This window comes from Camellia sinensis, chromosome 9 (genome assembly GCF_055761805.1).
Source record: "Camellia sinensis isolate YWXY chromosome 9, ASM5576180v1, whole genome shotgun sequence".
Lineage (NCBI taxonomy): Eukaryota > Viridiplantae > Streptophyta > Magnoliopsida > Ericales > Theaceae > Camellia > Camellia sinensis.
Window position 1 is genome coordinate 134346555 of NC_138969.1, and position 26637 is coordinate 134373191.

Here is a 26637-nt window from a genome sequence, read left to right on the forward strand (position 1 = left end):
AAGCTTTGATGGAATCCAAAAGTTATGAAGAGATCTTGCCTCAGTTTCACTTTGGCCACGCCCAAGCTTTAGGGCGGATGTGTGGACTCACCACGCATGACGCTCGGTCTCTGACCTGTAATGGGGAACTGGACATCCTCGGATTGATTTATCGCTTTTCTAACACCGGTGACCGTGGCGACCATCATTGGCAAGGTTTTCGACAACATGCCATTTGATTGTGTATGCTATCTCACTTTCTGCTTGTGTCGGGCTTTGGTGGATCTAGCATTCGCCTGATTGAAGTTGCTTAAGGCTTGAAGGACGGAAAAAGTTGTATTGCGATGACACTGGCTGAGACGCTGATGGGCTTGGATGCTTTCCATCGCCGGGAGACGACCAGATTTGCGGAGAGTCCACTACTGCTGCAGGTAATGTTTCCCACCCAATCTCACATATGTAATGCTCACATCACTCGACCCTCAGGCTCGATTTTTCTCACAAAACCATTGTCTTACTTTTCTCTCATCGTACACCTCTCTATTCTTTATTCTCTCATTTTTCATCCCTCCCCAGGTATGGTTGATGGATAAATTGCAAGTCGTGGACTCTTGCCCAGCCTACTCAGCTCGCGGCTACTTCTTTCGACAACGCCTAGTCGATGCCTTTGATGAGGGATGGTGGTTCTACTGGATGTGCAATTTGTCTGCAGATCGCATCACCTGGCGCTGCCTTTGGCTCAGTCTCCCGGCAATGAGCTATAGTATGTTCCGGCAGATCGGGATCCAGTTGGTTGGTCTGACTCACTGTGTATTCTACTTTCCGTTTCGGTTCCAACGCCAGTTTGGTCATGATCAGATTTGCCCGCCAGAGGGGATAAAGTATCCGTCTGCCTTCCTAGTTCGAGGTGCACATCTTGCCCGATATGCCACAGCATGGAGGACGAGAGAACTCCTGGCCCCCGCTCCCACTTTTAGTTGCACTTTGTCTGACGAGTGCTTGGATTGGCTTAATGAATAGGCACAGATTGGGCCCAGCTTGGTATCAGAAGCTTTGACCAGCTCTGGGAGGGGGTGCAGGGACACCTGACTTGACTATGCCCCGGATTTATTGCTTTATTAGTACTTTCAAGTTTTCTTTATGAATGTAATAGAAAGCAACTTCAATTGTATGCAAGAGCAGGAGAACTCTGTTTTGAAATCAATGAAATTGAAGGTTGTGGTACTGAAAATTTTCCGCTTTGGTCCAAAAATGGTCTTAGTTATAGAAAGATTAATTTGAACAAAGTCAACTTTTTTATTAAAATTTTTCAAAACCATTTTCGATATGGATCGGCACTGGACACGCCTGAGATCTGTCACTGAGATGCACAACCCCGGATCCCTGCAACTGGAAAGTTGCCCATAGTTTGAAGAGTACCGCGGCACTGCATGGCAACGGAAAGTTGCCCCTAGTCTGAATAGCACTGCACAGGAGATTCAAAGGGAAGCTGATAGACAAAGATGACCGATATGATCAAATGGACAAAGTTGATCAGGGAAATGTTTATGGCTGAACTTCAGGATGAAGTTGCCTACGTATCCCGAAGATGGGAATCAAGCCTTACGTAGTATTTTCACTCGAGTATTTTCACTCTCTTTTTATGCTCTAACTTTTGCCAAGGCCGCCCTTTGCGGGTTTTCAACCTTGCGAGCTCAATTTTTATGTTTTCCAATTTTTCAATGCTCTAACTTTTGCCTAGGTCGCCCTTTCGGGTTTTCGGCCTAGCAAGCCTCTCAGGGGTAATATTTCTTCAACTTGTCCATGTTGATCGGTTGTGAAAATTCTAGGCCATCTAGGTCCATCAGAACCACAGCTCCACCTGACCAGAGAGCTTTAATGATGTAGGGACCAGTCCAATTGGGTCTGAACTTGCCCATTGGGTCGTGGATGGGAGCTCGGTTGTCCTTGAGCACCAAATCTCCTTCCTTTAGATTCCTGGACTTAACTTTCTTGTTGAAAGCCCGGGCAATTCTGCGCTAATAACCTTGAACATGGTACAGTGCTTTCATTCTTCCCTCATCAAAGAGCATGAGTTCCTCAAACCTGCTCTGCTGCTAATCTGCTTCGGCTATTTGACACTCAGCCAATACTCACAATGACGGAACCTCAATCTCGATAGCTAGAACGGCCTCCATCCCATAAACTAATGAATACGGAGTCGCTCCGGTAGAAGTTCTAATTGAAGTCCTGTAGCCCCACAGAGCAAATGGCAGCTTATCTGGCCAATCCCGGTAGGTTTCCACCATCTTCTGCAGTATGTGTTTGATATTCTTGTTGGCGGCCTCGACCGCTCCGTTGGTTTGCGGCCGGTATGTGGATGACTTATGGAAAGCCACGTTGTATTTTTCCAACAAGTCAATCACTTCCTTCTTAAAGTGGGAACCATTATCTGAAATGACCTCGTTTGGGACCCCGTAGCGGCAGATGATGTTGTTTTTGATAAATTTTGCAACGTGCGACGCCTTCAACACCGCATACGATTGGGCCTTGACCCACTTTGTAAAGTAATCTATCGGGACCAGGATGAACTCATGCCTATTCGACCCCTTCGGAGTGACAGCCCCGATCACGTCAATTCCCCAAACTGAAAACGGCCATGGCGAAGTCATGTTGTACAGCTTCGACGGCGGGATATTCGTGCGGTTTGCATGAATCTGACACTTGTGGCATCGCCGAACAAAACCGATACAATCCTCCTCCATGGTGGACCAGTAGTAACCCTGTCTGAGGATCTTCCGTGCTAGCATTACTCCGTTCATATGTGCACCGCATTCTCCTCCATGGATGGCCTCTATCAGGCGCTTCGATTCCTCGGCTTCAACACACAGCTTATGCATTCCTAGATGACCTCTCTTATACAGCTTACCCCCCACAGATGATGAACTGAACGACCATTCTTCTGATTGCCCTTTTATCCTTGGCATTTACCCCTGGCGGGTATGCTTCCTTCTCCAAGAAATTCCAAATGTCATAATACCAGGGGTTTTCGTCCTGAACCTCATCCATAGCAGTGATCGACTCATAGGCTGGCGCAAATTTCTGGTCAATGACGACTGGACGCATCTGGATTCCAAACGGGATGTCTATCATGGAAGATAGAGTTGCTAACGAATCTGCGAACCTTGTTCTCTCTTGGAAGATGAGCAAAGTTTAGCTTCTCAAACCTAGGAATTAACAAGTCCAAGGTCTGGTGATACATCATCATCCTTTCTTCTTTGACCTTCCAGTCTCCTTTTGCTTGAGACACAACAAGGTTTGAATCCCCGATGACGTCCAACCATCTTGCTCCTAGTTCCAGGGCTGCTTCTAGACCGGCAATGCATGCCTCATATTTTGCTTTGTTGTTCGAGACTTTGAACCGGAGTTTGAAGGCTAGAGGGATACGGGAATTGTCGGGTGCTATTAGCAACACTCCTATCCCATACTTGTACTGATTTGACGCTCCATCAAAGTACATCGTCCAATACTCGTCGTTGATGTGAAAAATGGCTTCATCTGGGAATAAGTATTCAACTGCTTCACCTCCTTCCACCGGATGATCGGCTAAGAACTCTGCTACTGCTCTTCCCTTGACTGACTTGCGTGTTACATATTTTAGGTCGAATTCGGAGAGCAACAACAACCAACGAGCTAGCCTACCCGTAAGTGTCGGTTTCTCAAAAAGATATTTGATGGGATCGAGTCGTGAAACCAACATTACGGAGTGAGCTAACAGGTAGTGCCGCAGCTTCCTGGTAGCCCATACCAAAGCTAAGCAAGCCTTTTCCAACGGCGTATAGCGAGTCTCATACTCTAGCATCTTCTTGCTCAGATAGTAGATGGCTCTCTCCACCTTGTCCTCTGACTCTTGTGCGAGCATACAGCCCATTATGGTCTCGGTCACTGAAAGGTACAATATCAACGGTCTCCCCGGCTCTGGCGGTGACAACACGGGCGGGTTCTGTAAGTATTCCTTGATCTGTTCAAAAGCAGCTTGGCATCGGCCGTCCCATTGGAATTTCTTGCCTTTCTTCAGGAGACCAAAAAGTGGTTCACAAGTCAAGGTTAATTTTGAGATAAACCGTCTTATGAATTGCACTTTACTTAGAAAGCCTCGCACCTCCTTTTCGGTCCTTGGTGATGGCATTTCTAAGATGGCCTTGATCTTTGAAGGGTCGACCTCGATGCCCCTTTGTGTAATCAGAAATCCCAACATTTTTCTCGCTGCAACACCGAACATACACTTCTGAGGATTTAGCTGCAGCCGAAATTCTCTGATCCTTTGAAAGAACTTTTGCAAGGCAGTGTAGTGGCCCTCTCTTTCTTTGGACTTGATAATTATGTCATCCACGTACACCTCAACCTCTTTGTGGATCATATCATGCAATATTGTAGTCGCAGCCCGTTGATATGTAGCTCCAGCATTCTTTAACCCAAATGGCATCACTCTGTAGCAGTAAGTCCCCCACGGGGTGGTGAAAGCAGTCTTTTCCCTATCTTTTGGTGCCATCACTATCTGATTATAGCCTGAGAAGCCATCCATGAACGAAAGCAAAGCATGCCCCGCTGTGAAATCCACCAACTCATCAATATGCGGCAAGGGAAAGTCCTCCTTCGGACTAGCTTTGTTCAAATCCCTGAAATCGACGCACACTCGGATCCTGCCATCCTTCTTCGGCACCGGGACGATGTTGGCCAACCAAGTCGGGTATTCGGATACCAGCAGGAAGCCTGCGTCGATTTGCTTGGTGACCTCTTCCTTAATCTTGAGAGCCCAGTCGGGGCTGATCCTCCTGAGTTTCTGCTTAACAGGTCGGGCCTCGGGGTCAAGAGGGATCCGGTGCTGTACAATCTCAGGATCGATTCTAGGCATGTCTTCGTAGGACCACGCGAAAACATCTTTGAAATCTTTTAATAAAGCGACTAAGCGCTCGCGTTCCTCCGAAGACAACGTGGACCCGATCTGGACCAGCCGCGGGTCCTTCTCAGTACCAATATTTACTGTAGTGATTTCATCAACCAGGGATTTAACAAATCTTTCCTACTCTTGTTCAATTAAGCGTTACAAAATCGGAGGAACTTCGTCCTCATCGTTTTTGTCAAAATTTTGAAAGTCTGAGTTAATGCAATAAATCAAGGGCACAGAAAAGTACTCAGAAACCACAGCTACTTGATTCTCATTAAGCACATCCAAATCGTCCGATTCTTCGGTTACAACAGACTCAAAAGAGAAAGAAAAAGACGACCTGGACAAGACTGTGGCATCCGGGTTATCATCCCCAGGATTACCAGACTCAGATTCAGTCGAGCTGGAACTTGATTCTAACTCACAAGACTCAGTGGAATTAGATTCCGGCTCACTACCTGACTCGGTACTGCTGGACAAAAATCCCTTTTCATATTGCCAAATGAGAGAGGGTGCGATAGATGCATCCAAAATAGTTGCTGGCGGGCCCGCAGCCGTTCCATTCCTGATCACGCATACCGAGAAGCTATCCCCCAAGCACTCCTGGTCGATCAAAGGATCTGAAAGTAGACATGCCAGTGCTACCCCCATTTCAAGTTCGGTGTCCTCAGACTGCACTTTCTTACTCTGTTCAACCTCAGCTGATGGGTCTGTCTGCTCTTCGACAATGTCATCCCCGAATAACTGCAGGTCAAAGAAAATCTCAAACCCCGGCACGCGCTTCCTCTCCGCGTTCAGCCACGGCTCTGGGAAGCCACAAAATGGGAAGTCCTCCCCCTTCCGGACGAAGCGTCCGTTTAGGGTACCCTGAATGGGTCGATGCATTAACTCAAAAGGCTTCCCTACCTTCTTTGCTTTGGCTCTCCCAGCCATCTCTTTACCCTTCCTCACCCAGTTCTCTTTGGTGGGCAGATAACCCAAGCCAAAGGTATGTGGATTGTGCGGCACTTCGGCCAATGCTGCGACGCCCTTCCGGCCGCTCTTTCCCAATCCCATCCCGGGGATGTGTTGTAGCTTGTTCATGAGGTATACAGATTGAGTGCTGATATATACTCCCTCATTAACAACCATGATATTCTGCACAACCCGGGCCTCAGCCAGAGTAAACCCTGATAAGAACACATCTTCCATGCCGTGCTCGATTTCCAAGACTGGTGTAGACACTTCTGGCGGTGGATGGATTGATGAATTCCCCAAAACAATAGCTACCCCTTTCCCATGAGGGTACTTCAACATTTGATGCAAGGTGGAAGAGATTGCCTTGACCTGGTGCAACCACGGTCGCCCCAAAAGTAGGTTAAAGGTTGCGGGAACGTCCAAGACATGGAATTCAATGTTGTGTTGTCCTGGACCAACCTGGGTCTGAATTTTGACAGTCCCCATTACCTCCCTGCTGGTGTTATCATAGGCTCTGATCACTTGAGTAGTCGGCACGAAGTCCGCGGGCTTCAACCCGATCGCATATGCCGTCCTTGACGGGCATACATTAATGGCGGATCCCGTGTCGATGAGAACCACTGGTACCCATTTGCCTCTACATTCCACCGAGATGTAGAGAGGTTTGTTGTGATTTGCGCCCTCAGGCGGTAGTTCTTTGTCAAAAAAGGTCAGAGTCGGGGAACCTCCTCTCGGAAAGACCAGTCCAACCAGCTGCTCTGGTGTGGTATCTATAGAGAGTTTGGCCTTGTCCATAGCAGATAGGACAGCCTGTCTGTGCACTCGTGAAGCCATAAGCAGCCCCCAGATGGAGATGTCTGCTTGTATCTTCTTTAACTGTTTGAGTACAGCCTCCTCTTCAAGCTGTTTCTCCTTCTGTTTCTCAACTTCTTAATCCTTCTCAGATGCCTCTGGCTGTTCCAGGTGTGGGGGCTTGAAATACCGCCCGCTCCTCGTCATATGGTCGACCTCTCCGACATACCAGGTGTCGTCTGGCTGATGGTTTCCCCAATCTTCATCTGTGTGGGCAAGACATAAATCATCGTTTTCCCACCACATTCCGTCAGCGGCCGACAGACACCTGTCCGGCCTTGGTATGATTGTACTCGCAGTACCTTCAGCCCGCATGCCCGCAGTGTCTTCTGTTCTTGTGCCCACAGCACCCTCGGCCCCTTCATGGGATTTTGCCTTCCTGATTCTCTCGGAATCCCAAATCTTTTCTTGTTCTACCGGTGTCGGTGTAGTTTGTTGTTCAACTTTCTGTGCATCCACAATGCTCGAGTTCCGAGCGAAATTCTTCATACCGGCGCTCTTTGGCAATGTAATCTGACTTCCGGCCCTTCCGGCCACAGTTGATACTCTCGCCCCTGCTGGGCCCTGTTCTTGTTGGGACTCTTCCACCACATCCGATTGATCATCCAGCCACCCAGTGGCCTCTGCTGATTCCTTATAATCAAACCAGTTGACTGCCGCGCCCCCCGATTCTTGGTCATCCAAAAACTGTAGGTTGGCAAAGTCCTCTTCCACAGCTGTCAAATTATTTGCCCCTTGCTCAAATCCATCCTCCTGGATCACACACAGCGCTTCCTTCTCTGGCAATTCTATACCCAGCCCAATTTGGCTTGTTGACAAGATGTACTCACTCGGATCATAGACTTCCCCAGCAAAACTCTCAGACTGTTCAATCCCAGACTCAACAATTCCATTCTTTTCTGAAGTCTGCACTGCCCCATCTTCGATGGTCACCACCGTCGGCTCTGGTTGGGTTGTGGAGATGTCCATCATGCACAAAGAGTCGGTGTAGTCAGGAAGGAGCACCTCCGGCTTGGGTAGGTGGGATGGGGTGATATAGATACTAGGATCATAAGATGCGACCCCAGTTTGGATAAAATTGATTCTATTGGGAGGGGGAGCTTGGTTATGCGGTGGAAGAGGATTGGTTGTGACATTGGGTTTGTCGGGAGGCGCAATCACCTGCTTGTCAATAAGATCCTGGATCTCATGACGCAATCTAAAACAACGGTCGGTGTCGTGATCGTGCTGTTGGTGATACGTGCAGTATTTTGCTTGGCCATGAGAGAGAGGGAGTGGATTTGGTAGTGGCCTCGGCTCTAGGGGCTTCAAATGCTTTTTCCAGATTAATACCCCTAGAGCTTTGGACAGGGGCATGTATAAGGGTGTGAAGGTTCTTTGGCCTCTGGGTTGGTATTTGGTAGTTTGGGTGTTACTTCCGGATGCACCGGAGAAGGGCGTGGCTGCCATGGGCCTTGGAAGGGGAGGGGGAATGGTAGTGACCATGCTCACCTTTGAAGCTCTTGCAGTTGCAGCGCCACTCGGGCCTGCATTGTTGTTACGGTTGAAAGTCCTCCTTGGTTGCTCCCTATCTTGGTCGATCAGACCCTGTTTCATTGCATCTTCAATCTGTACCCCCATCTCGTGCAGATCTGAAAAAGTGGGGAAGGGGAGTACAATAATCTTTTGCATCAATTTTGGCTGGAGATTGCGCACAATCATCCTGATCTGGTCTTTATCGGTGGGCCTTAAAGTCATCATCGAGGCCTTCGCCCTCTACCGGGTTACGAAATCCGAGAAATTCTCCTTGGGCTCCTGCCTTGTCGTTTCGAGATCACGAGTTGTAATCTCAATTTGACTGTTATAAGAGTATTGTGCAACAAAGGCTTCAGCCATTTCATCCCAACTCCGCTTGACATCATTCTTCAATTTTGCATACCAGATGGCGGCCACACCCGACAGGGTCCGGCCAAATAGTGAAAGCTTCTGGGGTCTAGTTAGGCCCATTGGCCACAGTATATCTGAGAATAGCCGGAGGTGGACCATGGGATCCCCAGACCCGTCGAAGCGATCGATTTGCGGCATTTTAAATCTATCCGGTAGCGTCACGGCCACATCGGTATATCCGTCTTCGATATCCAAAATAGCCTTTACCCCTTGTGATTTTTTAAAAATCTTCTCGAGCTTGCTCAATTTCAGTGCCATTGGGTCTATTTCGAACTCGAAGGGAGAGTCCGGTTGGTTGATAGGCGTAGGCGCCTTGGACTGTTGAGGCAGAAGTGGGGGCGGAGCCGGCCCCGTTGGAAGGTCTGTGTCCTCCTGGACGTTCTGGACATTTGGCAAGGTGTTCCGGGCATTTGGCAGGACATTCTGGACAGTTGGTGTCTGCTCTGGTAACGGGATCCCTGGTGGGGGAGGAACTGGATGTGAGGCTGACGCTTCGGTTTGCTGCTGGAGCCGGGTAATTAGCTCCGCCTGCTGGGCCATGATTGCGGCCTGCTATTTAGAGAACTCCGCTTGGCGGACAGCGTCCTCCTACATTTGCTTCATGCTCTCTTGGAGCTGACGCATCATTTCCTCCAATCCGGCTACGCTCTGCTGATCCTGTTGACTGACTAGTATGTGTATTTCTATGGCAGAAACTAAAACCCAGCCCGACTGTTCACTGCTAAGGTAGACCACTGTTCTGGTAACCTCTGCTCAGACATACTGCGTGTTTTTGGCCTTCTTCTGACAATTGGGGGTAGAGAATGAAACACTGGCTGTCTGTCAACCAGATCCTCGGATCGATTGAGCCGACGGCCTCTTGTCCAAAGTGCTTGGGGAATATCTACTGGGTCGGAAGCAATTGTGCTAAAACTGCCCCTAGTAAAAAGATAAATAAAGCAATAAGGAAATAAATAAACAGATAAACGGACAGCATAACAGCTTAAAATAAATGCACAACACACAGCTGGGTATAACAACACACGGTCGATAAGCTGAATACCCATTGTCCTCAAACACTGATCATTGTCCCTGAATCACTGTTCCCAATACTGAATCTGATACCCACGGATAACTGATTCTCAAATACTGACTGATGCTTGCAGGCTTGATGTCCAAACTCATAAACTGATACATGCATTTCCCTGTAGAGACGCACTCTAAAAGCACATAGCAGATAAGTGAGAGCCAAAACACCCCTATGTTGGGGTAGGGTTTTCCCTGTCCTATTTTGTCAGGAGCTAGGGTTTCACTACGCATGCAGCGGTTTCAAACAACCTATAAACGAGTAAGCAACCTGTCCTAGTTTGGAATGGTCACTATGGATCCGAATATGCACTAGGTTGAATGGTTAAAAAGGGTGCCCCGGTAAAACCGGGGTTTGTGTTCCCATACTGGTAGAGCCCATAACCAGTCAGCCTTATGGTCATGCCTTGACAAGACAAGCCTCCGGCAAACCGTTCAGGAATAGCAGATGGCAAACACGGTGTCCTAGGCGCACCAATGCACATGCAATGCAAAGAAACACACAAGTGTAGTCAAAACAAGATATCATGAGTTCGAGTCAAGTTCTCTAAGTTTCCCAGCAGAGTCGCCAGAAACTGTAGACGTCCCCGAACGCCCCGGGAGGATGAGGTCCCGTTCTGTTCATTTGGGGTCACTACAAGTTCGGACTCTCAAATTGTCACAGTTCTAAATCTGAACCAACGAGTCCAAATCCGGCAAATCGTTTTGAGAAAACAGATTTTTGAAAGAAGTGCCAAACATGGACTGCTCTGCCAGATACAGAGTCGCCACCTAAATGTTTTATTTTGGAGAAATTTAGGAAACCCTGACTTGTTTGCCTAAGGCCACGTGTCCGTCATCACCAAAGTTGCCTCGGCTCGGGAACCTGGGTACGATTGGGGAAGGTCACTTCGTGAGCACCCCCGCTCGCCCGATCAAAGATCGGCCTCTACTAACCATGATATTTATTTTTGAAAACATTATGCGTTCTTATTCCGGTTTTTAGCCTAGATTTACTATGTGATGCGCACAGCATACAAGTATAGACTGGGTCGCCTGAATTGGAACAAAACATTTCATGTTTGTTTGTTTTGAAAATGGTTTGATGGTGCTACCCGCAAGTAGGCTAAGACGTGGATTTGCCACCCTCAGGTGGGCTTAGAAAACATGATTTTGCCACTATCTAGGGGGCTTAAACTCGCATTTAATGAATTGTTCCAATCCAAATAACCCAACCTTCACCCACAGGCACTCAGGCAGTTATATCACATAAGCAATTAGCCTCATGGTAAGCATGCTATCATGGCAGTCACTCACACGCATGCAAGGATGCTAAAGCATTAAACTTACCGAGTACTCCAAGCCAAAACAGAAGCTAATTAGAAATCCATGCATGATCCTAACTATACAGAAATGCCTAGTGCAACACATGCAAAATGCAACTAAGATAGGCTCGGCTATTCTAAAGATGGCATGTGAAATGCTACAACTAACATGTATTCAACTTGGAATTGAGATACAAATGCAGTTAGTGTGATGCGCCGAGCCCGGTGCATGCAAGATAGATGAATGAATGCAAACATGCTATCATACTGTATGCTAATTGAAACATGCCCTAATCTAACCATCATAAGCGGGTAAATAAAAGGGAGAAAGACGTAGGGTTGGAAGACATACATCACACGCACGCACACTTATTACAACATTGCCCTCGCGCAGAGGGTCCGAATAAATAATATATAGTCCCAAATGAATAATTACAGTCCAAATATGTACAAAACCCTAATTAATTAACAAATTAAATCAGGAAAGCAATAAATTGGTATGCAAGCCAGGGACTGCCTCGGCTTTGTTCCGAATGATGAATGATGCATGCTCCGGTTGCCTTTGTCGGAAAATCCCTTGTGATGCCCCGGTTTGCCTCTGTTTGCAATTGTTCTTGGAATGCGTGTCAAGCTCCGGAAGGCTGTCGATTTCTGATTTGCTGCAACAAAGAGCAACGAAGGGGCATGGCAAAGTATTTTCACATATGTATGCATGACTACTCTTCAGGGAGTGTAGTCCTCAATCCTCGTGCCACCAATCACGCATATCGATGCATGATGGCCAAGGAGTCGAATTGCACGACTCAATATGAAATGAATGCACATATAAACACAACAAGACCTAAACTCCATCATGGATAATTCGGAGTGTCGGTGACTGGGAATTGAGACACGTTCCGTCACTCGAAGTACGAAACGTCCCTCGTTTCCCGTGCTCGGGCTAACTCCTATCCCAAACACAATGCAATATGCATGACATGCATGAATGCAACTAATATACAACCTAGCATGCACAATGCTATGAGATGGCATACACAATGCACGATGTAACAAGGCATACACAATGCTCTAACATACAACCTAGCATACACAATGCTATGAAATAAAATGGCATACACAATGCACAATGGACTTACACCAACATGAGTGGACCTCAGCCACACTCACATCAGTAGCCATTGGATGAAAAATGAGACTCTCGAAATACGTGCACGCATGCATGCAAACCGAGGACCGAGCCTAAGGCAACAAATGCCACTCTACCAAAGCATGGCAAGGCATGGAATATGGTATGCAAACATGCAAAGTTCAGCACTAAAATATGATGCTAAACAACCCCGAAACATGGTAATATGGCACCTGATGCACGAGATGAACCCCGAAATTCGAAACTAGGCACATGGAATGACTTACAGCTATACAAAACATGCATTATTTGATCATGAAGCATAAAGACAGATATAAGAAAGTCCCAAAACATGCATATTTCTAGTTTATAACAAGTCCTAAAAATAAACGCAAATAGGGCTAACTTATCATGCAAAAATAGCCCCAAAATAGAGATTAAACACAAAGGGACAGCATCTAGCCCCAAATGGCAAAGAGCCCTTCAACAAAGTTGAATAGGAGCTCAAAACAGGGCACTTTACAGTTTACATCAAGCCACGAAAATAATCACAAATAAGGCCAAACTATCATGCAAGAAAAAGCCTAAAAGAAGGGTAAAGAGACAAGTGGCAGCTTCTGTTCTCAAACAGAGGAGAGCCCTTCAACAATGTTGAAGAGGGACTCAAAACAAGATATTTTACAGTTTATGGAAAGGTCCAAAACAACTCACAAATAGGCCTAAAATACTATGCAAAAATTGGCCTAAAAGAGAAATAAAGAAGTAAGTGATAGCAGGAGGCCTCAAACAGAGGAGAGCCCTTCAACAATGTTGAAGAGGGGCTCAAAACAAGCTATTATAAAGTATATGGAAAGGTCCAAAACAACTCAAAAATAGGCCTAAAATACTATGCAAAAATTGGCCTAAAAGGGAGTTAAAGAAGCAAGTGATAGAAGGAGGCCTCAAACAGAGGAGAGACCTTCAACAATGTTGAAGAGGGGCTCAAAAAAAGTTATTTTATAGTTTATGGAAAAGTCCAAAACGAACTCACAAATAGGCCTAAAATACTATGCAAAAATTGGCCTAAAAGGGAGTTTAAACACAAAGGGTGAGGAGATGACCTCAAACAGAGAAAGACCCTTAATAAAGCATGGAGATGAACACAAAATATGACTATTTACAGTTCGGGTCGGAGCCTAAAAATGCTAGCAAGTATGGCTTAGATACAAAGCAAGATAAGGCACAAAAGAGGGAAAATGGGAATCACCCTTGTAGAACCAAACTTTAGTAGCCTTTGGACCAGGCTTGTGAGCTCCCAACCTCTGGAAATCAGCCTCAAATGGTTGGAATGGATGATGGTGGTGTTATGCTATGGGTTGGTGTAGAAATATTGTAGGAGCAAGGTGGTTTTGAGGCTTGGAGTAGAGAGAGAGGGAGATTGAATGCAAGAGCCCTAAACAATTTTTGGTAACCCCTCAAAATGCAGCTGGGGGTGCTGGTTATATAGGCTAAAGAATGGAGGAAAGGGGGGGGGAAATGAAATTCAAATTTCCCCCCCCAAAAGAGTCCCCCTCGGATACAGGATCTGGGGAAAAAAAGAGGTCACATTTGTAAGGAACCAGGTGAGGGGGTCATGGCCGGCCAGGTTTTGAGGGTTCAGGTGGCCGGCCGACCACCTCCCATGGCCGGCCGACCAAGGGCCAAAAGGGGCAAGCAGGATTACTGGTCGGCCACCTCAAAAAGGTGGCCTCCCATGTGTGCACAACAGAACTATATGGTTGGAACCCAGAAAAAGTGAACCATGAGAGAGAAAAGACCAATTTTTAGAGGGGGTTAAAAGGGTCAGGCACAATTACTGGTCGACCACCAAATATTGGTGGCCTTCCAGGTGTGTACAACACAAATATGGGGTTTAGGATTCAAGAAAGTGGCCCCGGGGTGGTCAACATTGGCTTTCAAGTGAGGAAAACGGGCGTCGGAGAGCGATAAAGGAATAAAGCTGGCTTTTCAGAACAATTGCTGGCCTCCCACCCTCCTACAAGCTTCCTAACTATGAAAATAAGGTCTCCACCAAAAATGAACCAAAACGGATGCAAAACGGAGGTTCGGGGACCGAAACGCGCGGCCCGTGGCCCCGAAAATGGGCTGTTAAGCACCGGAGGTGGCGTTCGACCACGAAGTTGGTCTCTCAATCCACAGTGTTCCTCAAAAGAAAGAAAATAAAGTGTATACCAAAAACCGGAGCAAACGGAGATGGTTAGGCGGTCCCGAACCGAGGCGCACGGTCGTCGGCTCTGAAAAATTGGAAACCAGGCTCCAAATGGGAAAAATGGCCTACGACCACAAAACGTAGCCTACGGCCACTGAGAGATGATCTACGAGACCTCTCTCTCCCTTCAGGAAGAGAAAATAGAGAAAACAGAGCCTGGTTTGCAAACCGAGGCAAGGCACGAAAGATTCCGGAAGTCCGGAGGCAAGGCTCGCAGCCGAGACTCTGAAACTTCTGAACGAGCACAAAATGCAATATCACCGAGCGCTCAACTGGTGACGTCTGAGTCTTAAGGTCGGTCAAAAATGGGGTGTCTACAAAGACCCCCAACAGTCAAAAGACCTTAAGCAAACTTCAAAAGCACTTAAATACAAGACTTTTTTCAGTTGAAAGCAAGGCCTAAAACGTCATGCAAGTATGGCCAAAAGGAGGTACAAGAAAGTGCTAAAAAGCGGAAGAAAGTTACCCTTGAAGAACCACTTCGAGACCAGCAACTTCAGGGGCCAAAAACTTACTTTCAAAGCTCAAGAAGTCCTCCCAAGAACCTCAACCCAAAGGTGGTGGTGTATCTCTAAGTGTTGTAGTGTAAAAGTGCAAGGAAAATGGACTTCAAAGCACAAATGGACAACAATATAGAGAGAGAGAGAGAGAGAGATTTTCCTTCTCAAAAGACTGAACCTCTTCTAAGGAGAGAGGCTCTCTTCTTATATAGAAGGAAAACAATGCAAAGCTTCTTCAAGAAGCTTGGCAAGAGCTTCATCCCTCCATACACATGTATGGAGGGCAGATAAAAGGATTCCAGCTGGCTCAAAATATCTGGAGTAAAACCAGCTGAGACAAGGGTTCTGCCGGCCATCAGTGATGGCCGGCAGGCTCACTCAATGGCCGGCAGAAACAAATCCATGGCTGGTAGTGCCAGACCATGGCCGGCAGTGCACCAGGAGAAAGATGCTGAAAGGACCAAGTCATGGTCCAAGAATGAGGCAGAAAGGATACAGGGTCTGGAAAGCTCAAATCTGTGACGTTCTGCCGCGAAAGTCGAATGCCCGATGAGCAATTGAACTTGTGTCCGGATAGGGAGTAATTAACACATAGACCACTTTGAGAGTGGTGAAAAAAAAATGCATCTTCTTTTGCTAGCGTTGGAAATTTCCTCCATCAAAACGGTCAAGCTTCATGAAATCTTGAGTCATTTTCTGAATAGACATCGCCATATCCAAATATTGTCTTTAGATTGTTGGAACAAAGGGTCTTGAATTCTTCAAATCTTGAGTCCTTAGTGTTTCAAGTCGCGTTACTAAGTCGCTTTCCTAAAGACAATATTTGTACCCACCAAAAAGTGTGCAGGGGGTTACAACAAATTTGCCTCCAGGATACAATGAAGCCTGATATAAAGATCTAGTCTATCGGCGTCTGCATTGACGACAATAGATCAGAACACTCTTGATATAATCAAGAAACCAAGACAATGATAATCAACTCTGCAGAACTTGATTATCAATAAGAAAAACAGAAATTTGCTTAAGAAACTCTTGATCGAAAATTCAAAATCAAGAGGGAGAGGGAGAGAGAGAGAGAGAGAGAGAGAGAGAGAGAGAGAGAGAGAGAGAGAAAGAGAGAGAGAGAGAATTACAGGAATGCTTTTCAGGATTTTGGATGGAATGAAATGGCTGATTTCGTAGCCTATTTATAGGCCTTAATGGATCTAATCGAATGATCATGTCCCTTGATCGCATCCGATCAGATCTGACCATTGGATCGACGATCTATGGTGCAGATCATTCTAACACAGAATAGATGCCTTGACTAATCACACGTGATCAGGATTGGGTGCCATCTCATCCGTATGATCGCGCGCATCTCCAATCAACGGTTATGATCAACCCACTCCAGATCAGACACACAATCGTTTGATCAGTTGGTTGACTCATCGCCAACGGATGACAATACAGCCGGATCCACATCATCGCTCTAATCTGCCCGATACAAATAGGAAAGCGCCCTCATGGCACCGATGTGTCTGTGCTAAGTGCAAAGTGCGCCATCAAACGCCACACAGCCCACTGCCTACGCTACGCACGCGCGCGCGTGTGCGGATGGTGCGAAGCACCAACTTTGCGTTGTGGGTGCATGCACACTAGTTTTCATCCCATAATTCTATATTCAAAAGAATATTTCATATAGCACTTTATTAAGTGCTCCATGTTTTGCTCTCTTTTTAATGTGGGACAAAGTCCCCAAACTTAATTAATGCTTTCCAAAGAAAATCAAGAAAGATTTTGGAAACATCCAAAAACTAAACTATAAATTTTAAAAACCATTTTGAAAATTCCCCAACAAATAATTTGTTAAACGTTATACCTTGACGTCAATGTTTGTCATCAATAATGGAAACAAGGGCATTTTAAGAATTTTATATGAAGGCTTTACAAAATTAAAAGAGACCTTCTTTTTTCATACATAGGATGCTCTTTATGCACATCTATTTTCAAGAAACACATTTAATGAATTTTAAAAGTTCATATTTTATTCATTACACAGCTCACCATATCAAAAATACCCTAATCTTTTTCATCATTCAAACTCTAACTCTAATCCTTAACCCTAACTAGCTACCACCCACTACCACCAATGTCGGCGTCACTGTGACCTTCTTTCTTCCTAGTCGCCACCTCCCTAGCCTTATCCACTTCTAATTGCCACCTTTGTCCCTTTCCAGTGCCAATTGTCACCTTTAACTACTTCCTAACACCAATTGCCACCCCCAATCCCTTCACAGCCTCACCATCCACACACCAACGCCACCATTGCAATCCCCACTTCCTCATCTCTCTCTCTCTCTCTCTCTCTCTCTCTTGCAAAGAGGGTTCATAGTGAAGGTGGTTTGCAATAGGGGTTGTTCGTGACAGAGGTAGTTTTGCGATTGGTTGTTCGTAGCTGGGAGTTGCTCATGGCAGCAGGGGCTTGGATGGAGAGGGTTTGCAAGAGTCGGTGGTGTGTGGCAAAGGGAGGTCGCAAGTGGAAGGACATCACAGTGGTAGAAGGAAAGAAACAATGGGAAGAATGGCAGAGAGGAGATGCAATGTTGGCAATGAAAGGTAATTGTACTGATGGTTTTAGAAATAGGGTTTGAAATGTAGAAGGCAGGGGTATTATGGTAATTCTATTTTAAGATAAAATAATAATTAAAAAATTCATTAAATGTGTGCATGGAGTGCATTTAGTGTGTAGAAATAAAGCTCCCAAATTAGAAAGACCAAAGATTTATAATTCACAAAAATGCCTAAAGAGGCACATACAATTCACTCATTCTTACAAACAGATTACATATTATTGAATAGATCAACACAAGTGCGCGCGCACACACACACTGATGTCTACTTATAAATCATCATCACATTATAGAACAACCATTGGTATTGTCATCACTGAACATAGAACTGGTTTTCTCATCAAGTATTGTTGAATAAAGAGGTTGAGGATAGTAACCATGGTCATGACCGTTGTATCCATGAACCCGATAGTTGTATGAAGAAGAGGAAGGCTGAGACATGTAGTACGTTGCTGTTGGACGGCTCTGATGATAGTACTTTGCTTTTCGACGGCTCTGATGATGGTACTGAATCTGCTGATGATCATCATGGTGGTAATTATTAATTTTATTATTATTATTATTATTATTATTATTATAATAATGGGTGAAGCTGTGGTATTCTGGGTTGTATGGGAATGGCCATAACTCAGCATTTCTTCCTGTCTTTCTCACTGTTTTTAGTACCTTGTTTTGATCTGCCCAACCAGTGACTCTCACTTTTTGCATGTTCATGTCTATGTCAATATCATCTACTCCTGAAATCACATTCAAACCCTCTTAAGTGTGATGTCTCAATGGCCAAATCGAACCAAAAAGGGCCGTTGTGATTATAGTTTACATAAAGTAGACAATTAGAAAGCAACAGTTAAAATCACCTCTTTTTAGTTTTTCAATAAATATTTAATTTTTAAAAAAATTTGTTTAAGTTGTTTTATTCATAAATTTTAAATAAAAATTGGACTAAATATTTGATCTTAAAATAAGAAGTTATAGGTAGTCTCAATAAGCTACACTAAACAAGTTCTACACATTGGTCTCTTTTGTTCGCATATAATGGTGTTTTGTTCTAATTTTAAATTAGAATTTTTTTTTTGTTGACTTTTTGGCATATTTGACCTAAAAATTAAGATTTGTATTTTTTTCCCCCTCTAATTTGAAACTCTTAAATTCGTATGAATAAAGAGCCAACTCTTTTGTTTGAATTATGACTTTGGAAAGTATTTTAGATATTGGCACACAAAAATAAATAAATAAATAAATAAAATAAAAAACAACTATTTCAACTTATTTAATGAAACATGTTCAACTCTTCTCAATAAATTATCAGATGTTTCACCAAACAAAATTACAAGTTATTTTAATTCTCTTAAACTAATAATTCAAAAAGTTATCACCTTGCTTGTTTCTATTTTTTAAAAAATAATTTTCAAAAAATTCTATTTTTTTATTTTCCATATTTTTTTGTTTTTATTGAATTTTTTTAATATTTTAAGCAATTTTTTACTTTTTAGACACACCTAACATAAATACACCTAAAAAGTAAAAAAATTGTAAAAAAAATTGTAAAAAAAATATTTTAAAAATTCACTAAATACCAAAAATATAAAAAAAATACAAGAATTCAGTATATTTTTTGTATTTTTATGTATTTATTAATTTTTTAAAATATTTTTTCACAATTTTTTTATTTTTTAGATACATTTAAGTAAGGTGAATCTAAAAAAGTAAAAAAAATGTTTAAAATTTTAAAAATATTCACTAAAAATAAAAAAACACAAAAACTAAAAAAGTCAATTTTAAAAAATTTAATCCAGAAAACTCAAACCAAACAAACTATATAAAACTTTGATACCAAGAAATTTTGTATTCATCTTATTACTCATGTTATCTCTATCAACACTTCTAAGAACCTATTTCCCAATATTTTAGTTGGTTGCATGGATGATCAAGGCTTCTTACTTACAAAATCGTAAGTAATTTAGCCTCCGTTTGGGAAGTGGGTTGGTTTTTTGTCTTTTTGATTTTTTTTGGCTATTTTAGCCTGGGCTTAAAAATTTGGTTTGGAAAGGGTTTTTTGGCTTTTTGACTTTTTTGAGTTTTTTTGTGAGAGAAGAATGTAATGATTATGGGTTGGATGTGATGTTTTGTTTGTTATGGCTAAAATAGCCTATTTTGTTTTTTGTGGCTAAAATAGCCAAAAAAACTCAAACCATGGCTTCCCAAACGAAGCCTTAATAAGGATGTATATATACATGTAGTGGGTGTTTAGAAAGTTGCTATTTTAGTAGGTTATTTTAATTTTTAACTATTTTAGTAGGTTAAAATTTGTGTTTGGAAATATTGAATTTTTTTGTAGTTGAATATGATATTTGTGAGAGAAAAAATAAAATCATTATAAATTTGATGTAATATTTTATCTTATTAATTATTTTAATCTATTTTATCTTTTTATAAATTTTAACTTGAAAAAGACTAAAATAACCCTTGCCAACCACCACCATATATTACGAGGGATGGAGATTAAGAAGTGAGTTGTACCATCTAATTTTTGAAGAGCTTTTTTAATCTTGCTCTCACATCCAGGACAGTCCATGTGCACTCTCATCTCCACAATCTGAATGAACAAAGAAACATTGGAGATTTAAAATTCATATAGGACTAGTTTAGTTATAGTTAATATATATCATCATGCCTACAATTAGACAGCTATGAGGACCCACCATGAGGATGATTAAGTTTGAATTTTAGTGAGACATGCCCCACAAAGACTTGTGGAATTTATAGCACTTCTGAACATCAACAGCACCATTTGGTTTCACATAATATACTCAACATTCTGAACACTCAGAAAAAGTATTTTAAAAATAAAAATGTGTGAAATAAATTTATTTCAAGTGCAGCTGACATGAAATCAAGTTTAAATCTATATTACTTTCTTTATTTTTAAGTTTTTTTATTTTTTATTTTTGAAGCATCATAATAGTGTCCCAATTTCTATATATATATATATATATATATATTTGGAAACAGATTACTTTAATAACTTTTTGATTTTTGGCTAAAATATGAGACAAAAAAAATTAGTATGTTTAGGATGATTTTTTGATTTCTCATGAAAAGATGTACAAAAAATAAAAAGAAAATAAAATCTTTGATTTTTTTGTATAATTTGTTGATTTTTTGATTTTTTTTTAAGACTTTTTAACTTTTAAAATAGAAAGTGATGTTCTCAAACCTTAGAGTAAATCGATAGAAAAAAACTCAGTTAGTGCCCACATGAGTTGGGCTCGGCTTGGTCAACTGGCCTAGCCTGGTCCAGCCCATAACCAAAACAAAACTTGTTGATTGGCCATAATACAATCACCCAACCCAGTTGACACACAAATCAACAAAACCGTTATAACCGTTCTACTATCAGGAGGATACGTGGAGGTTTCAAAGCAAAATAGAATGCGAGACCACTTTTAAGCATGTGCTCGTAGCTTATAGATATTCTCCTTTCATTTCTGGTAAAAGGTAAGCAATTTTTTTTAATACAAGGAGAGAGTTTCTCATTATAACAACTGATTTGATCGTCAGAGTACCTTATACCAACACCAACACTAACACCACACCTTTGTTGTTAAGATTTTATTCTTTTCAGGTGTTAGGGAGTTCAGATCGGCATCAGAGCGGAATACATAACAATATATATTGAAATAAATACACTTATGAATAAGGTTAACTATATATTTAGCTATGTCAAAACCTCATTATTTTTGCATGTTATCAAGCATTTGCAAATGAATAATGTTATACAAATAAAAAATTTATACATAATTTTCATACATAATGATATAACTCATTGTGAATATTTTATTTCAAAATAAAACACTATTGAAGATGGATTTATTTACAATGATGATATTACCATATCATTCTTATTAAATTTTTTATATAAATTTTATATATGTTTAGAATGTTCCTTTGTGAATAGCACACAAAAGAGAAAGAGAGGGAGAGAGGGAGAAGCTAACCGTCATGCTGATGAGCCTTGAGAGTAGAGAAATACTAGTCTTTCCTAAGATTTCTGAGGATGCATGAATATCTTTGAGTGTGTGAAGGTAACCCACTAACCAGTGTGTATATATATAGAATTTTTAGAAAGACTTCACCATTTTCGTCATTAAAAAATGGATTTAGAAAGACTTCGCCCTTTTCGTCGTTGAAAATTGGTTTATTCAATTTGTGATGTGTTATTAAATTGGTGGGCTCACTCTGAGTCCTACTTTAAATTATTGGAATCATTTATTTTATAAATAAAAAAAATTAAAAATTTAAAAATTATATTAATCGAACATAATAACTTGATAATTAAATTATATTTGTATCAAATAAATAAATAAACAGTTATTGTCAAAATCTTGTTTGTTGTTTAATTTTATAAGATAAATGTGATATGATTATGTAATTACTGATATCTAATCAATTTAAATTTTTTTACATGAATTATATTATTGGCAAACCTTATAAAATAAACGATTTAAATCATGATAGTAGGTCCAATGAATTTAACAACAACCATCTCCTTGAAAAAAGAAGATAAATTATAAGTTAATCCTATGTGATGGACTTAAATACTTATACATCTTGTACACTTTTCTAATACATCAATAAGTTCTAAAATGCTTATTGTTCCAATTTTTTTCCATCTAAAAAATATTAATAGGTGAAAAAAAGAGCACGTCTTATAAGTAAATAAGTTTTATCAATAGGATGGACAGTAAGGTATCCTAAAAAAAAGTCATGGAAACAAAAAAAATTAGTCTAAAAAATAGGCATAAAATGTAATGTCTATAGTATTATATAACATGGTGACACCAAAAATAAATTTGATCCACTCATTTTTATATTTTAATTATTTTTCATATCATATATATAACTCTATAGCCTTTTTTTTTTAGTGATGATATATAAAAAGAAAATTTATATATAATTTTTACTCATAATGACGTAATTTAATAGTGACATTTCATTTTAAAACAAAACATTATTTATATTTATAATAATCTACTCACACATCATAAATTTTATATATTAATAAATTTTTTTCTTCATTTTAATTGGATAAGAAGTTACATAGGACAGAGAAAGTAAGGTAAGAAACAAAGGGAAATGCTAGAGAGCTCTAAATCTAGAGCTCTAATTTGAGCTCTAGTGATGTGTCAAAGCAAAAAAAAAATAAAAATAAAACAAAACAAGACACAAACATCACATCAGAGTAGGCCCCACCTTCCCATTAGAGCTATTAGAGCTCTTTTATTAGAGTTCTAAAGCATTTTTGAAGAAACAAAATACAAAAATGGTCCGAACCCCACTTTTCTTCCTCCTTTTTTTTTTGTTTTTTTTGGTTTGCTAAGTACAATACACTTTTGTGGGCCTTGTACAGAGCACAAAAAGGAGGTACATTGAATGGATTCCTGCTCTGTTCAGTGTTCACCCTTCCAGAGAGGCCAGTGACCCTTCCCATCCATTAAGATAATGCCACGTGTGAATATCTTCCAATAAAATCCTGCCACGTTTTTGGTTGACCATGATACCAACTGGTGAGATTAGCTTCAAACATGATTGATGATTTTATAATATCACTGATCATACTAAAACTAAATCAAAAAAGTTAGGGTGTTAGAATTTGGGATTCCAAATTTATCTCGAAATAAATATATGTAGCGGAAATAAAATTGATGAAATTTGAAATTCACATATAAAATAAATTTAAATTATTAATGTAAATTTTTAAATAATTTTTAAATTTTTATGTCTGAATTTGTAAGATTACTGAAACTGAATTGGAAACCTATGTAAGGAAGGGTGGGTGTTGGGTAATTTTTATCATGACAAACCTTTGGTGTTCTGTTTTTATTCAGTTTTTGGGACATCAATAGATGATGACACCCCTTAATATAATGCTTTATGTCTAATTTGGACACCTACCTCCTAAAATTAATTATTTGTCATATATGTTATCATAATTACATTTTTTATTATATTTTATTTATCATATAATTTGTCACAATTATATTGATTGAAGGGTTGGATTTCCCTCATGCTTAGATTTGAATGAACTTGAGAGAGTTGATTGAGCCCATAAGACCTATTATGTGTTTTATTTCGATAATTTGAATCAGTTATTTTATCAGATTTTTCGTGTATATATCATCCATGGAAAAAAATTAGATCACTTCAATAATTGTAATACTTTTGTAATTGCTTCGAAAAAAATTAGTGTGTTTTTGAAAACAGGACTTATGGTGGGTTTTATGAGCTCAAACAAAGCCTAATTATTGGTTTTATTGATTCTATCAGTTATGTCTATTTCTAATGCAATAGTAACAAATTACATAATGTAATAAGAAAAGATATTATTTTTAAAATCTATAAATAAATGAATGTTCAGTGACTAACAAAAGAGGATATCTTTTTATTTATTTTTAAACAAGTAATAATAAAAGAGAAAATTACATTAGGCATTACACGCAGCAGTTGTGAGTAAACAAATAAAACTATTATAATGCCTAATAATTTTTTATTACTATTAGCAGTTGTATGATAATTTTTATTATAATGCCTAATAATATTTTTATTACTATCAGCAGTTGTATGATAATTTTTGAATTATTTGTTGACTTACAACTGCTCCTTGTAATGCCTAATGTAATTTTCTCTTTTATTATTAGAATAATGTTTGCAAACATTATTCTAGAAGTGATGATTTCCTTCACATCAGGGCATGATCTCAGAAGCATGACAAGAGATGTAGAAAACATCTAAGCATTAATAAAATTAAATAAAACTAACTAATGAAAGAGTTGAAAGGGATGCAGGTGCTAAGTAATTTACATGATGATGACCCCCAAAAGACATTAGTGGCCTTTTGTCATTGACAAAGTCTAGCCTGTCATGAATCTTCCATGCAAGTTGCAATATGCATTTTTTTCCACACACACTGATTGATAAGGTCTGTGAACAATAATATATTATTTGATTGATTTAAAATTGTGAATTTTATATTTAAAAATTTTATTGATATTACTTAAACTCATGAATTTCATAACTTTGGAAAAATCAAAATATAATTTTATACATGTATCTTATCAGATGTGTGAATATTATCCAACTTTTCTTCAACTTGGAGGGCAAGAAAAGCACAAAGAAGAAGAATGAAGATTGGAGTATTCCCTACTCAAAGATAGAGAAAAAGAAATATATATATATATATATATATATTTTGTAAATTTTTTATAAATCAATTTACAGTTGAGCAAAGTACCTAGCCTAATGGTTGGATGTAGGGGTGTAAAAATGGCCCATGACCCAAGATGGGCCAGGCCCGTTTAGGCCGCTTGGGCCCATGCTCGAGCCTAGTCTGAGCCCCTGGACTAGGACCCGGGTCATCATTTTGAAACCCGGCCCATCGGCCTGCTTAAGGCCCACTTAGGGTCCGGTCCGAAGCCTGAGGCCTAGTATATTTTTTAATGAAAAATAATAAAATTTTGGTAGAAAAAATTTAAAAATAAAAAATTGATCAGGCCCACCCAAGCCCAAGCCCAAGCCCATTGCGACAGCCCACCTGTCCGCCCAAGGCTCGAATATCCTTGGGCTTAATTTTTTGGCCCGTGGGCCAGCTCGGCCCAACCCGATCCAAATTTTAGCAGGAGCACATGAGACCCGACATGGGCCGGCCCGAGCCAGATTAACACCCGTAGTTGGGGGTCTCCTTCATCACTAAATCAAGGCATCAAACCTAGTAAAAATTTAATCATAATTAGGATTATCATTAATAATTTACCTTGTTTGATATATCATTCACACAAAAGAAAAATTAGTTTGATTCAATAATTGTAATCTTTTCATTTTATCGTATTTGTTTTTGAAAAAAATAGACGAAAATATATTATTGAAAATAGACTATCCACTTTTTTTAAACAAATGCCATAAAATAAAAAAGTTACGGTTATTGGATGGGAAATGTTTTTTAAGGTCCCTCATATTAAGATTTTATAGCATAAAGGACATGATATATTTTCACAATAGTTGAGGTTCCTCAAACTTTTACAGAGAAATTTCAAAGCAGAGAAATTTCAATCCAGAGAAATTTTGAAACACAGTGAAATTTAATTTCTCTAGTTTGAAATTTCTCTGATTTGCTCACAAATTTCTTTGTGTTTTGACCAATTTTATCTGATATGCTCAAAATTTTCTCTGTATTTTGAACAAATCAGAGAAAATTACAGAAAAAATTGAGCTACTCACAAACTAATTTTTCTATATTTTTTTTACAAGAAAACACATGCTAAGTTCATCAAAGAACTTAGAATACAAAATTTAATTATAGTTTAAAAAACAACAAACACTACACATCCTAAAAGATCAAAAATAAAATTTGAAGTTAGAAATTCAGTAAAAATCAAACAAGCAACATAAATTAGTGGGAGCTTAATGTGGGTAAGGAAAATTCAAATGCCAGAGAAAATTTGGCAGAAAATCAAATAGACAACTAGTTAGAGAAAATCAAGGCACAGAGAGAAAGAGAGTCCAATGTGTTTAGAGAAAATTAATTTAAAAGGGATATCTTAGCGCTAGAGAATATTCATCTCAAAGGAAAAATTACACACAAGGAGACAACTAATCAGTAAAATCAAACAAGTAACCTAAATTAGTGGGAGTTTAATGTTTTCAGAGAAAATTCAAATGTCAGAGAAAATTCAGCTCAAGATACAACTAACCAATGAAAATCAAACAAGCAACACAAATTAGTGGGAGTTTAATGTGGTTAGGGAAAATTAAAATGCCAGAGAAAATTAGAGAGAAAATCAAAGAGACAACTAGCGATAGAAAATCAAGCAAGGTACATAAAGTAAAGTGAATCCAATGTGTTTAGAGAAAATTGTGATGCCAAAGAAAATTCATTTCAAGAGGAAAATTACATACAAGGACACAACTAACAAGTGAAAATCAAACAAGCAACATAATTTGATGGGTCAGTGAAAATTCAAATGCTAGAGAAAATCAATCAAAATTTTGGCCCAAACTTAGAAAAATTTCGCCCGACTCAGAGAAATTTTGGCCCAATTCAGAGAAATTCAAAAAAATTTCGCCTAACTTAGAGAAATTCAAAGA

General features: G+C 40.3%; 1 protein-coding gene across 3 annotated transcripts; it reads right to left on the reverse strand.

Moving 5' to 3' along the window:
* Window positions 1-17631: 17631 nt before the first annotated feature.
* On the reverse strand, window positions 17632-21627 carry LOC114293908 (heavy metal-associated isoprenylated plant protein 29). Of its 3 annotated transcripts, none has more exons than XM_028237996.2 (4): window positions 21495-21627; window positions 20017-20092; window positions 18163-18233; window positions 17632-18009 (listed from the first exon to the last, which is right to left on the reverse strand). In XM_028237996.2, the coding sequence occupies exons 1-4, from the start codon at window positions 21498-21500 to the stop codon at window positions 17779-17781; spliced, it is 384 nt and encodes a 127-aa protein (XP_028093797.1). In that variant the 5' UTR covers window positions 21501-21627; the 3' UTR covers window positions 17632-17778. The 3 variants fall into 3 exon arrangements, with proteins under 3 accessions (XP_028093797.1, XP_028093796.1, XP_028093793.2); XM_028237995.2 differs by having other exon boundaries at window positions 17632-18012; XM_028237992.2 differs by having other exon boundaries at window positions 17632-18233.
* Window positions 21628-26637: the final 5010 nt, after the last annotated feature.

What these genes read in the sequence shown, in the direction of transcription:
- LOC114293908 (XM_028237992.2), bottom strand. An exon ending in AGCTCTTCAAAAATTAGATG is followed by an intron (nt 18,234 to 20,016) that starts GTACAACTCACT and finishes ATGTGATTTCAG; the next exon opens with GAGTAGATGATATTGACATA.